General features: G+C 40.3%; 1 protein-coding gene across 2 annotated transcripts in view; it reads left to right on the top strand.

Moving 5' to 3' along the window:
• Il12rb2 (interleukin 12 receptor subunit beta 2) overlaps positions 1-15,849 on the top strand; it is an 82,929-nt gene that overhangs the window by 18,554 nt on the left and 48,526 nt on the right. For both annotated transcript variants that reach the window (XM_074079798.1, XM_020182443.2), the window contains exons 4-8: positions 268-382; positions 1,276-1,460; positions 2,524-2,666; positions 4,330-4,480; positions 13,435-13,514. In XM_074079798.1, coding sequence (XP_073935899.1) covers positions 268-382; positions 1,276-1,460; positions 2,524-2,666; positions 4,330-4,480; positions 13,435-13,514 — 674 coding nt within the window. The remainder of the gene's footprint in view (positions 1-267; positions 383-1,275; positions 1,461-2,523; positions 2,667-4,329; positions 4,481-13,434; positions 13,515-15,849) is intronic.

Raw genomic sequence — 15,849 nt, 5'->3', positions numbered from 1 at the left:
ATGATAATAATGTTATCTGTCTCACAGGGTGTGTGATGTCTAATTGAGAAGAAATGCACAAAAAACCCTTAGCAAGGGCTTGGTATATAGTAAGTGTTTGATCGAGACTCATCACTATTACTGGTGTTAGGAGAAATGCATGACTTTGGGGCAAAAATTAACTTGATAGAATCTGGCTTTATCTGGAATATTGTGGGGGCTATTGTCAACCTGTCAATAGTAACAATGTGACTGCCATATCACCTTTCATGCTCTTTCTTCCTAAAGTTGTTCCCGAGCAGCCTCAAAACTTATCTTGTATGCAGAAGGGAGAACATGGGACTGTGGTCTGCACCTGGGACCGAGGACGAGATACTCACCTATACACTGAGTACACTTTACGGTGAGTGAGACTGTTTTGTTTTCTGTTGTATCGAATGTATTCTCTTTGATGACATTTAGCAATATCTAACAGATTTATTTTTACCAGGGGGAGGCAGCAACAGATACTGTGAGATGATTTGATACTGAAAAAAATTGTAGTGTTCATCAATGAAAACTGGTCTGATCATCCACACTGTGAGACCCAGTCTCTTGGCCCTGAATTCTCAGAGTTTTCTTTAGATTGTCCAAGGCCAAGTTGGGAATGCTTTTCCCTCCTCTAGTAAGGTTAAACTGGCTGTGTGATATCCCTGCCCCTCTGCAGTTGGCTCTTGGGGTCATGATGTATTAAGTAAACTATTTCTTGAGGTAGATTTCCTGCTTGGAGAAATTAAACAAAAAAACCAAACAGTTGGCTGACAGGGTCCACAAGAAGAGAGGGTCTAGGAAGATCCCGTTCCTTGGAGTAGATTCCATAATCCCATTCCAATCCAGCATTGTGCCAAGAGTAAGCAGGAGATGGGGAAAAGACTCTGGTCTGGCCACTGTTGTATTGGGAATTGACTTTTGTGCCATGAATGTCAAGGTGGCCACAGATCCTTTGGATAAAGGTTCCAACTGTCCCGAGGAGCCAAGGTGACGCCAGAGTGTGGGAATTCAGGCAATGCAGGCAGTTACTCATCTACATGAACACCCTCCTCCAAAATCTCAGTTATACCAACCCAAATGGAGGGGGGAATGTGGCCCTACTTATGAGAATAGAATACAAATGTCCCTATGATGTATCCCCTAGTAATAAGACTGAACTTTTAAAATTGTCTACTTTTTTTAATGTTTGAACATTTTATTCTTTTGTACTAAAAGGAGAAATACAAATTGCATTTCTTGCTAAATACCATTGTGTTTTGTTTGCAGGTTAAATGGACCAAAAAATTTAACTTGGCAGAAACAATGCAGTGTTCATTCTTGTGATCGTTTGGACCTTGGAATCAGCCTAACCCCTGAATTACCTGAGTCCATGCTTACAGCCACGGTTACTGCCACCAACAGTCTTGGAAGTTCTTCTTCATTTCCATTTACTTTCACATTCTTGGACATAGGTACATTTTATTTCATTTTTTTGTAGGTGTCATTCACTAGCACATGAAAATTATTTTTAAAATCTGTGTGCAGTTGTTTTTGAGAGGGACAGAGGTTTTGAGAGGGACAGATGGTTGTGGCAACAATCATAGGGAAAAGATGAAAGTGAAAAGGCATACAACCCTAGAGCCAGGTAGAAATAGCTATACAAAATGAATCTTACTGGAGAAATAAGAGCCCCTGGCTTCAAATTTCATGAAAGCACCAGCCACCAATGGCACTATTCACTGCAAAGAGGGCCCTGGGAGGTCATTCAAGAAGCCCAGTGGAGAGGAGGAGTCTTCTTATCCCACTGGCTATGCCAACAGCTCAATGATTAGCTGTACATGAACCTGTTGGTCTAGAGAAGCCAGATGCAAACTACAAATCCAATATATCAAGGTATAAAAGCATCTTGCACTGAAAATACTTACCTCTACCCTTCTCCTCAGCTTGATTGCTGGAATAAGTTTGTCCCAGCTCCTGTCTCAAACTACAATTGCCCTGTTGAACCAGAGGCCTTTCTCAGGCATCCCAAATTCTGATCATCCAGGTAGGCCTGGGTTTTGGGCCTGCCTGAAGTTCCCATCTCACACCTTGTGCCTCTCTCCAACCTTCCTGCAGCACCTCTTTGCACACATACTGCTAGCTGTGAGTGTGAGCATAGACGTTTGCTATGCTCTGTCCTGCCCTCTTCTCCCCGGCCTGCCTTCCATCTCTTTACACAGACTCTAACTCACCCTCCTCCTCCTATTCTGTTCTTTTCTCTTTTCTATGAATTTTTCTGCCAACATTTCTCCTCCTGAGACCATCACTACTTGCCACCTCTGCTGTCTCAGCCTTTGGAACTCTTGGGTTTGGCACATGGGTTTTCTTTAAATCATTGGGTAAAGTGGAGCCAACTTAACCCATTTCATTGTTTGGTAAAAGGAAATTGTATTAAGGGAAGTTAGGTGAAGCCACCTCTTTTTACAGCTCATGTCAGTATATGGGCAGACTCTGATCCTAGAGCCTGAATCACACTTTGTTTGTCCTGGTTGCTAGTGAGGCCTCTTCCTCCGTGGGACATCAGCATCAACTTCCCAAATGCCTCTGGGAGCAGGTGCACACTTCAGTGGGAAGATGAGGGACAGGTGCTGCTTAATCGACTCAGATATCGGCCCCATAACAGCAGATCCTGGAATATGGTAACGGTCTTTGAGGGGAAGGGGAAATCATTAAGAGATTCTTAGTATTGTTGCACAGACCAGTCTTGTCATATGAGCAAAATACAGAGTTTAAGAATAGTTAGCCTGTCTACATAGTAAGTTTGAGGTCAGCCTGGGTTACATAGTGAGACCCTGGCTCAAAGAAACAGAACAAAGTAACAACAACCAAAAAAATAAAATGAATATTTAGCCTGAAAGTACATACTGGAGATCTACCAGATAGTTATGTACATTTCTATTTATTAAGAAGTATCATGCTGCCGGGTACTAGTGGCTCACGCCTGTAATCCTAGTTTCTCGGGAGGCAGAGATCAGGAGAATCTGTTTGAAGCCAGTCCAGGCAAATAGTTTGAGAGACCCTATCTCAAAAACACACAACACAAAAAAAGCGTTGGTGGAGTGACACCTGCTTAGTAAGCGTGAGGCCCTGATAGGGTTCAAATCCCAGTACCACCAAAAAAAAAAAAAGTATTGTGCTCACAAATTCTGAATTTTTTAAGCCACAAGCTTTCTCATGAACTAATATTAATTTTCTACAATTTAATTTTGTAAGGAATTTATTTTTCTTGTTCTTCTATCCCCTGCCCCATTATTGCTTTTTAACATTTAAAAAAAATTAGAAAGAAAAATATTAGGGAATATTAAGAAACTTATGTGGAAGGAAATATTCCAAAGAATAAAGGCCTACAACTTGTTATGATTTAGGCATTACATTTTTCACAATAAAAAGCATAGGATTATGAGTCCTTCCAGAAGTTTTATAAAATGCAGTGACTGATGATATTAACAAGGACCACTTCCACATATAGCTGATCCTCAAGGGATGTATAACTAATTAAAGCTTCTTTTGAAACCAGGGGTACATTTGTGTCAAAACAGTCACCACATGCTAATTGTAGCAACATAAAAATAACATCTGATGTAGAAACTTCTCCAAAGATTTTGAAAACTAATAATTTTTGACCTTTACTCAATTCTCTGCTGGTTTCATGATCTCTTTGGGAAAACGAATAGATGGGTTCTTAGTCCCAGAGAGTTTGATTTCATTCTTGTTTGTTAATGCAAAACTGTTATTTTAGATTAACATCAGATGTATTCAGTAACGCTGTTACTGGTATTTCTTCTCATTGAATGCTCTATTGAAAAATAAAAAGGTCATCTGTCTGATTTCTCCCTTTTATGAAAATTCCTTATGTTAATCCAGTATTCATAGACAACTTTAAAAAGTCTTGTCTGATCCACTATGCCATCCTGTTCTTCTATAAGATTGATTTTTGGCTCGTACAATAAGTAAGAACATGTGGTATTTGCCACTAGACACTGAAATGGCGGGGGTGGAGGGGGAAGAAGTTCAATTAGAGTACCAAAACACAGAGTAGAAGACTCAGACTCACTTCCGGTCCTTCTTTAGCACAACAGAGTAACTGCAGGTTAACACAGTGTGCGATATTTCACAGTGACTGAACAAGTGCGAAATTCCTAATGCATAAAAATGATTAATGTTGGAAGAGTTGGAAATTTTTATTACCCTGTCTTGATATATATATTTATACGCTGTACAAATATATTGGATTGGCATAATGTACCCCATAAAGATGTACAAATATTATGCCTCAATTTTTTAAATCTTGTCTGATTCAAGGTTAATGTCACAAATGCCAATGGAAGACATGATTTGCTGGATCTGAAACCATTTACAGAATATGAATTTCAGCTTTCCTCTAAGCTACATATTTCTAAAGGAAGCTGGAGTGATTGGAGCGAGTCATTGAGAGCACAAACACCAGAGGAAGGTAAGTGTGCGGGGGGGGGGGGGGCGGGAAGGAAGGAGAGGAATAAAAAGAGAGAGAGAGAAACCCAGTGATCTCCTTGGTATAGAAACTCTTGTACTGGTACTGAATCAAAAAATATGGTTGCCTTAATTGACTTTTGACATTATCTTAAGTGCTGAAACTTCCCAGGGAGATGCGTTTACATTACTAGGGAATTTTTAACATTAGGTAAGTCCTCTTACTGTTTACCAATAGTCACATTGGCCACAAGCTTATGTGTCAGTAATGTTTGGTTAAACTCATTCCTATTTCTCTTGCTGTCTCTCTGTAACTCTGTTACTCCACATAATTGTACCCAGTAATTTATCGCATTCCTTTGTAGTTAAACCTTGATGCATTTTATCTTTTTGGTTCTATGAAAATTAAAATGGCTCTGTAAGGCATACCCAAACTTGAAAGTAGATTCTGAAGACATAATATCCTAAGTTATATCACTATAAACCTGAGACTTGTGAATTCTTGTCATTCTTACTCATTTTGGGTAATGACTTGCATGTGTGAAAGATTTTTTTTTGTAGGTGTTTGTTCAATTAAAACTCCTTCAAGGTAGGGTAGTAACTAAGACCCTATGAAATAAACCACCATAATAACAATGAGTGTTGAGACTCACAATGGTCATGAACTAGCAGATGGCTGTGAGAGGACCCAGGAGGCTGGCGTACAGGATAATGCAGGCTCTGAGGCACACTGCACTTACCACACTCTGCTGGTTTCCTTTCAATGTCTAAATCTCCCTTTTTTTGTGTTTGATCTTTCTGTGGGTTGTTGTAGGGTCTCTTTGCTCTTACTCTAAGCTGTGTGGTTTTCACCCCTTACCACTGTTTCTGTCATCAGTTTCTTTATGAAACACCAACTGATGTAAACCTAAAAGGTGTGAATTTTTTTTAACACTTCTTCCTTTTAACCCTTTAAGTGTGTACTCATATGTAACTTGGCATTTAAAAAATGACTCGTAAGCTTATTTTTAGTACTCTTGAAAGCTGTGAATGATTTATGATTGAGCTCTTTCTCTGCAGCCTTGGCCTCTTCAAACTGAGGGGAGCACACTGACTCCTGGTGGTTGAGGTAAAGGTGTTCTTCTCCATGTGGGCCCCTTCCCTTTGGAATTAAGTTCAGTTCCTGTCATGGTCCTCCAAGAGAAATGACCACCAAGGAAGGGATAGGACAGTCCCCAACTTTCCTGTGTTTAAGAGGACAATCTATACATAAAAGGAAAACCTGATACTGGGAAGTGAGCAACTATTTTCCATGTTGAGGGAGAACTGTCTTGAATTTGGTCTTCTTGAATATGTTCAGGTGTTGGGGAAGGTGATCCCTTACCACTCAAGACACCCATCAGTGATAAAAGTTGTTCCTGAGAGCTAGCTTATCAATAGGTGTTTCTGTCTGTTCATTCAGCCTTTCTAGAAGACTTACTTATATGTGTGGGTATCGTTCATATGCATTTTCATATTTAGGCCAGAGTGATAAAGGGGCTTTCTTACATCCTGGTGACAGCACAGGCAAGGGAGGAGAGATACCAAAAAAGGGAGAAAATGTGGATACCAGCTCCAGTCATCCCTCCTCCTTTGAAGAAGCCAGGAAGTTCATTTATCACCAAGCTAGGGTAGATATGAATAATTGTTTATCATCTTCAGTAAGAAGCATTTCCAGCTGGAGGATGAGCAAACATTTTCTCTAGATGCAGGTCCAGGTAGTAAACATCAGCTTTGTAGACATCGTGATCTCTGTCACAAGTACGCAAACAACCATTGACAATACATCAATAAAGAGACACAGATGGATTCCAAAAAAAACTTTACTTATGGATACTGACATTTGAAATTTATGTAATTTTCATGTCACTAAAATAATTCTTCTTTTGATTTTTTTCAACAAGTTAAAAACATAAAAGCCATTATTAGTTCACAAGCCATATAAAAGCAGGTGACAGGCTGGATTTCACCCATGGGCCATAGTTGCCAACCCTAAACTAGCTGAGCTCAAAGGCATCATACTTCTGTCTCCTTTCCTGAGTCTGAAGGAAGTGAGAATTAATGCTTCTCTACCCTTCTAACAAGACTCACATACAAACATTTCCATTAGTGGGAAAATGTGTTTGAGATCCAGTAACAGCCCCTTGCCCCTTTGGTCTGGAAGTAGTAGAGAATGCCAGTGCTCAATCATCTGACAAGACAGTGATCGCCCCATAAGGAAGCATTTCTTTGTGAATCTCTCTAAATAAGCACCAATGGGGGAAACCCAGTTCTCTGCATGGTCTGTGGATTGTTGACTATATCAACACTGGGACATAATGATAACAAGTCAGAACCTGAGACTCTTGCAGTTATAGCTTATCTTGGAATTAGGGAAAGGTTCCTGGGGTTGGTGACACCCAGATGAAACACAAAATCCAAAAGGAACCTGCTGACTTTTCTATGGGCTGAATGTTTGTGTCCCCAGAAATTTCATATTTTGAAGCCCTTATCCCCAATGTGATGGTATTAGGAGGTGAGGCCAGTTGGAGGTAATTAGGTCATAAGGAAGGATAATAAATAGGATTAGTGCCTTTATAAAAAGAGGAGACCAGAGTGGTTTTCTTCTCTTCTCTCTCTCTCTGCCATGAGGATACAATAGGATGACAATCATACAAAGCAGGAAAGGGCACTCATCAGACACCATATCTGCTAGCACCTCAATCTCACACTTACATTCCAGATCTGATAGCACATTGATCTTGTACTTCCCAGCCTCCAGCACTGTGAGAAATAGGTATTTGCTATTTAAGCAATCCAGTCTATAGTATTTTTGTTATAGCAACCCAAACTGACTAAGGTACTCCATCTGGAACATACAGCCTTCCATATCATTGCAGTAGGGAAAGGAAACTATTTCCTCCTTGAAATACTTGATTCTCTTGAATTCTCTGAAATCTCTTATTCCTGGTTTTTATTCCATCTTGTTAGCCAATTCTTCTTGGTCTCTTTTGCTGGTCATCTTTCTTTTCTCAATTTCAATTCACAGAGCTTTACACTGGGTCCCCTTGTTTCCAAGGTGACCTCATTCAGTTTCAAGTCTCTAAAATGTGTGTGTGTGTGTTCATGAGAGAAAGAGAGAAAGAAAGAAAGAAAGAAAGATAAAAAGATAATTGTTGTTTCAGTCCTGGGCTCTCTTCAGAACTTCAGATTTTTGTTCCAGTCACCTATTTGAAATCTTCACTTACACATCAATAGATAGCCCAAACCACAAATAGCCTAAATGAAGACTTTCAGTTTTCCTCCAAAGCAAAATGTTTCCAAAGGGTTTCTGTTTCAGTCTTTCCCATTTCAGTGAATGGTACCATCACCTTTCTAGATACTTAAGTCAAATAATCTAGAAATTGTCCCTCAATTCTCCTCTTCTACCCTCCGTATGATCAACTGACTCTCTCCTAAACATATTCAAAATCTGCTTGCGTTTCTCCACTTCCATTTTCAGTGCTAGTTTAAGCTACTTTCTCACTAAAAACATAACAAAATGAATTCATATAGACCAACTACTAGATTTAAATATGAAATGTTCTTAACCTGTCCTGTCTTCTCTGAGGTAACCACTATGGCAGATGGTGTGTTTATTATCCCCACAATTTTTTTCCATAGTTTTTGCAAATGTATGCATCTCTAAGCAATGTTTTGTTTTGCTTGTTTCTTAGCTTTATTAAAATTATATACTATCTGCAGCTCTCTTTTTTCCCCATCATTACTCTAACACATGCCTTCATTGATTGTAGTATGGATAAATCAGCACAAGTGGACACTTGGCGTCTCACCATTTTCTCACAATCATGTCTCCAAATTAAATTCTTGTATAATCAGTCAAAAAGAACAAAAGGAAAAAAGGAAAGAAGGAAAGGAGGGAGTGTTGGAAGAAGGAAGGAAGGAAGGAAAGAAGGAAGGAAGGAAGGAAAGAGAAAAGAACCTCTTGACTTGCGATACTCAACTATGTCACATACTGCTGATAGTCTGATGAAATAAAAACAGAGAAGTAACCTTTACATTTGGTAACACATGGGCACCAGAGGCTTATGCCTATAATCCTAGGTACTTTGGAGGCTGAGATTGAGAGGACTGTGGTTTGAGGACAGTCCTGGCAAATAGTTCACAAGACCCCCATCTCCAAAATAACCAGAGAAAAACAGATGGCTCAAGCAGTAGAGTGCCTGTTTTGCAAGTGTGACAGCCAAACCCCAGTTTACCAAACACATACAAAAAAAGATTTGGAGATTTGAAAAGGCAGACAGTTAGGAGCTGTGTTCGCAGGTGGGAATCTCAGGTAGTGTGGGGGAAGAGAATGTGAGGTGGGGTACTGAAGACAGAGACAATTCGTAGCTCATTTCAAAAAGTTCTGGGAATGGGAACAGAGATGTGGGCAATAGCTGGGCAGAATGTGGTATTGCGAAATTCTATGTTTTTCTTTTGGAGAACAGAGAAAATGCAATCAGGCTGCTTGCAAGGGAATGACAAGGGCCCAGCAGAGAAGAGGACGTTAATGATAGAGGAAGGTGGGGAATGGTTTGAGAGGCCCTTGAAGAAGCTAGAGGGGTGAGATCTGAACTCTAGTTAAGGCTTAGATGGTGATGGAAGTGATGGAAGCTGTGTGCACTGTAACAGCAGTGGGGGTGCTGGTGACAACTGATGGGGAAGAGAAGAGTAAAAGTTGTCATGGTGGAAGATGGGGGCACTCCTGTCTGATGATTTCCCTCTCTCAATGAAGTGAGAGGCAGTGGCATTTGAGAGAAACAAATGATTGAAAATGAATAGGTAGGGAGACTGACAGTACCAGCTACGGGGAACAGCATCACATTGAGGGTGAACCACCAAGACGATGACAGGGAAAGAAAGAGGTGGAAAGAAAGAAAGTGAACCAAGTGCTAAAAGTCATCAGTCAAAGGGTGAAGAGCTGGGGAAGTCTGTAAGGACTGTATAGGGGAGGCTCAGCAGGTGACAGTGTCTGAGGACTGTACAGGGAGGCACAGCAGCTGACAGTGTCTGAGGACTATATAGGGAGGCACAACAGGTGACAGTGTCTGAGGCAGGGACCAACCTCTAAGAACTTGTTGGCTCACATAGCTGTTTGTGAGATATTTATTTGGTACTGGGGTTTGAACTCAGGGCATCCACCTTGAGCCACTCCACCAGCCCAATTTTTTTGTGATAGGGTTTTTTGAGATAGGGTCTCGAGAACTACTTGCCCAGGCTGGCTTCGAAACATGATCCTCCTGATCTCTGCCTCCTGAGCAGCTAGGATTACAGGCATGAGCCACTGGCACCTGGCATGAGATCTGTTTAAATGGAGCCATTTAAAGCTAGATTTTAGATAAATGTGTCACAGCCCCAAAGGTGGGTATCAGTGAACCCAGGGGGTGGCTGGCTTACTCTAGCTTGTACTGCTCTGAGAATAACTTGGACCAGGATGAGACAAAAAAATAAAAAACAAAAACTTGTGTGTTTCATTTGGTTCACTCCCTGAAATCTCTGAAGATAGGCCTTTCCCGTGTTTTTGTTCAGGTCTCCATTCTCCTTGTTCTTGGAGTGCTCTCCACTTCTCCTCACTGCCTGCTAAAAAAATCCCTTGAGAGACATTGCTTCTGTCTTTTTTTAATTATTGGTATATATTGAGCTATACATAGTAAGGGGTATTGTCTTGGCATTTCCAAACATGGATATAATGTACTTTCACTACATTCACCCCCTCTATTACTCTCTTTCATCCTTGCTGCTCCTTTCCCCTTGAGCCACTGCTTTCTGCCCTTGTGACTCAGTCACTCACGACAAGGCTGAACTTGCCTTAACTTTTAGATGTGAGTGCTAATCTGAAAAGCAACACAGTTCTGGCTCTTGTTTGTTTATAATTCATGCTATTTCATAGAAAACTAGAATCTCAGCATTGTAGGAAGAACTCTCAAGGTCATTTAGACCATTTAAACCCATCTTTTTTTTTGGTAGGAATTGAACCTAGGGCCCATGCTAGGCAAATCCTCTACCACTAAGCTACATCCCCAACCCCCAATCTTTTCATGTTGGCAGCTCTCTCCTCCTTAACCCTTCAGTTTGTTCTTTTCCTTTACATAGAAGTCATCTTTGTCTCAGGAGGGCTGACTTCTATTTCTCATATTTATATTTTTAGTCATTTGTATTCATTTGCGTTGAATTCATTTGATCACCTTGGCCTTAGAATTTCTTTTTTTTACTTGTTTGTAATAGTTTTATATGTCTTTTGTTATTTAACACTGGAGTTAGAACTTCAAGTGATTTTGTGACACTTTAATTTCAAACATTGTCTTCCCTGTTAGCCCTTATGTTGCTTAAAGCAATGATTTGACACCTTGGACACAAATTTTTTGTGTGTGATACTGCGGTTTGAACTCAGGATCTCACACTTACTAGGCAGGCACTCTACCACTTGAGCCACTCTGCCAGCTCCTAGACATCAGATTTTATACTCTGAAGCTCATACATATTTAACTAATGATTTCTCTCCCAGCAAGCACACACTGCAGGTGGGCATCATTAAAACTTAAGTTTCACTTGCAATTTATCCTGTGAGAGAATGGTTCTAGAATTTGATTCTTGAGTCTGTAATAATCTGTTAGGTTGTGGATTTTAGTGAGACAATGAGCCTGGCCTTTAAACTTGTTACCAATATGTAATTAACTGAAGGCCTTTGCTGCTATGAGCAAGTTTAACTGGTTTGGACACAGAGCATACCCCATCCTGGTGACATAGTCAATGTCTGGACTACGTAGTTTTTGGAGTGTTTAGATCTTTGCTCAATATCGTCACCTGTAATGGGAAAAGCCAGGTCTTTGGAGACCGTGAGAGTGGGCTCAGCTCTCACCTTTGCCATTTCTCTTAGTGTTTTGTAAATCACCTAACTTTTGCCAGCCTCCTTGTCCTCAGCTATATAGCAGGTGTGATCATTTGCACCCCTGGGCTGTGTGAGGATTTAATGAGATACATGTATAAAGTGCCCAAACATTATCGGCACTTAGGAGGTATTTAGTAAATGCCTCTGTTATTTCCCTTTTTTGCATCTGGGCTAGTTAGTGCATAGAATTCCCAAGCTTGATTCCTGAGTCACACTGTTAAAGATCCTGAAGTCTTGAGAGCATTTTCAGAGTGTCTTACTGGATGCGTTCCTTGTCTCTCAGCCCTCGAAGAAAGGGTAAATAGTACCACAGGTGAGAAGAGAGGGGAAGAGAAGCTTTAGGGAAGAACAGAAAAAACAAAATGAGAAGAGGGCAAGAGAGGCAGAAAAGGAAGTGATGATAAAGGAAGAGAACAGCCACAAAAGAGGCCCACCTGAGGAGAATGGGAGGATTATAGAGAAATTGTAAGCTTTCTGAGAGCCAGGCAACTGTGTGGTGCAGAGCCAAAACCATGCCTGGACTCTGGGATCAAACAGTCCTGTGTTCAAAGCCTGGCTTCTCTGATTATTAGTTCTGGGTTATCCAGCAGGTTCATTAACCTCTCAGCAGTTCAGTTTTCAAAGGCAGAAAGTAGCAACAGCTAAGTTTGCTGAGAGCTTACCATAGTCCAGTACTCTTTGTTTAAATTCTCAAGACTGTCCCATGTGAGGTACAGAATTATCATTCTCGTTTGATAGATGGGGAAACTGACTGGCGGACATGATTAGTGTTTGTTTAAAATCACATAGCCTGGTTTTACTTGTAGATGGCCTGGCTTTGCAGCTCACACTAAAGCTGTGTCACCTCATGGGGTGTGAGGAGGTGTGAGATGAAACTGTGAATGGTCCACACAGACCCGCCCTGCAAGTGCTGCCACATAGGCTCTTCTTTTTCCTGTTCACTCCTCCTTTTCCCTGGCTGTTTGGCTTCTGTTATCCCAGTGCTTGAACTTAATTTTCTAGAAATTTCCATATGGTTAAGTGGAGCTTTCTACTCCAGAAGGAAACTCAATGCAGCTTCATTTCAGATACACTCTGAGTTTCACTGTTAAGGAAATCAGGTTGGTGCAACTGAAGTCTTATTTTCAGGGTGTGTTTCTATTGAGTCTACCCCTGGCTACAAATCAAAGCAAATGTAAGTGACTTGATGGTAGGAAAAATTCAACCCTCTCTCTCACACATGTATACACACACGCACACATGCACTCGTATGCTCATACAAGTTGACTATTCAGTCTCTTTTCAAAAATGTTTGACCTATTCAAATTAAATTAGACCATGTTTGACCATTGTCTTATGGATTGGTCTTTATTTCTTCTATCAGTTCAACCTGTGTTTTGGCTTCAAGTAGATGATAGTATCATCTGATTTGCTTATTTGTTCATTCATCATTTAAGAACTATTGGGAGATTATTGCATCCTAAATACTGTACTTAGTATTAGGAATATTAAGACTTATCAAGAGATAAGTCTTTCCTTCAAGTAGATCATTGTATAGTGACCAAAACCAAATAACTCCACAATAGCATAAGGATGGCGCTAAATACAAGGTTTGTCATTTATATTTGTGATCCATGTTTATACAACACCTAACCAAGTTTTCCTTATGCCTTTACTTTTTTGTTGAGAGTTCTTTCTTATTCCACTAAAAAAAGAAATAGCCACACATACTTAAGAGTTTTTTTTAAATTGATTACCTGTGTACAAGTGAAACATGCATTAATATATTTTAAAAGGAAGTTAGGAAATCAATTTCCTTCTTATCTTTTTTTAAATTTCTTTTTAAAGTAACCTTGTTTTGTCTGACTTTCAGGTCAAAGATATACAAATTCATTGTTAAAAAAATTTTAAGGAAAATACTGGCTTACAAAGAAAATTGCAATTATCCTGTATTCCTATTTCTAGAATCATTTATTGAATGACCAATTGACTTTTAAAGGTTTTCTATTTTATGTGAAAATATGTTGGGTTTTTTTTCCTTTTCAAATCAGAGCCTACTGGGACGTTAGATGTCTGGTACACGAAACAGCACATTGACTACAACAGACAACAAATTTCTCTTTTCTGGAAGGTAAGGAAATTACGTATTCAAATTATTACATATTTTCAAGACAGAAAAGGACTTTCTATTTCCTTGTGGCTTTGACATGAGGCTCATTTCCTCAGATAGACCCATGATACCTGTTGTGATATTCATTACTTTTACGAGATAAGAACAAGAGCTTGGCCTGAGTTCCTTCCTCTACACAGTCATATCCTTTTACATCCCCCTTCCTTTTCAGACAAAGGTCCCTCTGTGTCCCTGGCATTTCAACTCTCTGAACCCCAATTACATGACCTCTTCTGACTCTTGTATCCCTCTCCAGCCATCCCCACGTCCATAAATATGCCAACCATGACATCACCTTACTTACTCACACTTTGGGAAATTAAAGATGAGAGAGCCATAGGTGTGGATATTTAGGAATATATTTTCTATAGTAATTGAAAGAGAGAAAGTATAAAGAAAGCTGCCCTACCTCAAGAATAGTAGTAGTAGAACACAATATAAATATCAAAGTGGCCCTTCCTTGGGAATGGTAGTAAAACGGGAATAAATTGAACCAGTTTCCAGAACACAGTGAGCCAAACATTACATTGTACAGTGTGAAAGCCACAGTTCCACTTCATTTAATCCTCAGAAAAATCCTATGAGATAGGTACTCAACTGTATCCCCACTTAACATGAAAAAAAAACACCAAGTATCAGAGAGAGGAAGTTCCTACCCAAAGTCACTCAGCTACCAAGTGCAGAATGGGGACTGAAGCCCTGTCTTGAACTTCTGCTCCTTCATGAGTCATCTTTGTTGAAGAAAATACTGTCTGAATTGAGCTACTGATTGGCCTGCTCATAGAAGAGATTTCCTGGTGAGCTGTGCTCTTCATCTCAATACTCACCCCTTCCCCTACACCTCATCCAGTGAAGGGTAAATAAACAGTTTTAGAATTATGAACCCAAAGAGCAGGAAGCCTGAAGAGTCACAATCATGAATATGAAATCCTCTGATTGATTTTGATAATTGCAATCTTCTTGAATTGAAGAGATGAGCTCTTTCTTCCTCTTTTCCTCTCTCTGTCTCTTTCTGTCACACAGACACACACATAAAATGTCTGGAACAAGAGGGATGGCTAAAAATAGCTTGGTGAATCATGGTCAAACTCTTCACTTGGAACCTAACACTGCAGCTCAAAATTTACTTTAAAATAAAACTGTTTTTAATAACAAGACAATTCTCAGAGCAGGACATGCAGAACAGTCATAACTTGTGAATATTATAGAAGAACCCAGCTCAGTTCTTGGCTGTCAGTTTTCATTTTTCCTAAGAAAGCAATTGACTAAAATCAAAATCATCCCCCTGACCCCCTGAAAGATTCCTCTTCTGAAAGTGTGCTCTACAGAGATCTACAAGATAGGCTGCATTAACTACTTCATTCCTCTCTACTCAAGGGTTTCCCCCAGCAGAAAGAGGGTGTCTACCAAGCCAGCAGGACCATTGTGGGGATCAATAAATGAGGGGATCCAAACATTAAAAATCACAGGGGCCACCAAGGCAAAGGTAGACTGTATTATGACAGTGCCATGTGGTATCTCTCACTGTGGCAAAGAGACTTTGTACATGCATCACCATGGTACTCTGAAAGCAATGTCAGAAGAAAGTCAAATGTTCCTTTACCACAGGTAATAGTTAGCAAATATGCATATGCAAATCATTCTCTCCTACTCATTTTGCTCTTACACCTATCTTCACAAAGGTGGTACTAAATGATGCCTTAGGATTTGAAGGGACTCAGTGCCCTGGTTGTCTACCCTTTCTCTTATAAACATCCATCCTACTCCTGCCAGGACAGATGGAAGTCCCTGCTGGAACCACCTCTCCACCACACACACACACACACACACACACACACACACACACACACACTTTTGTAGGCAGCCCATGCTGTAATCAGACATCTCTCTCTCTCTCTCTCTCTCACACATCTGGTGGCACTGGAGTTTGAACTCAGGGTCTCATGTTTACTAGGTAGGTACTCTTACTGCTTGAACCACTCGGCCAGTCCTGAACATCTCTTATCAGAAAATCCTTCCTTTTGGGTATCCAAAATTGTGGGCCCAAGAAGGATGCTTTAGACTAGAACTAACTTACATAAGAAACCAAAAAGGGGGCCAGGCACCCTTACAGGCACCTGTAAGCCTAGCTACTCAGGAGGCAGAGATCAGGAGGATCGCGGTTCAAAGCCAGCCCCAGGTAAATAGTTGGCAAGACCCTATCTTGAAAAAGCCCATCACAAAAAAGGGCTGATGGACTGGCACAAGGTGTAGGTCCTGAGTTCAAACCCCAATACTGCAAAAAAAAAAAAAAAGA

This window comes from Castor canadensis, chromosome 7, assembly GCF_047511655.1.
Source record: "Castor canadensis chromosome 7, mCasCan1.hap1v2, whole genome shotgun sequence".
NCBI classification, from domain to species: Eukaryota; Metazoa; Chordata; class Mammalia; order Rodentia; family Castoridae; genus Castor; species Castor canadensis.
The sequence above is the reverse complement of the archived record's forward strand: the minus strand, read 5'-3'. Positions and strand labels throughout refer to the sequence as shown.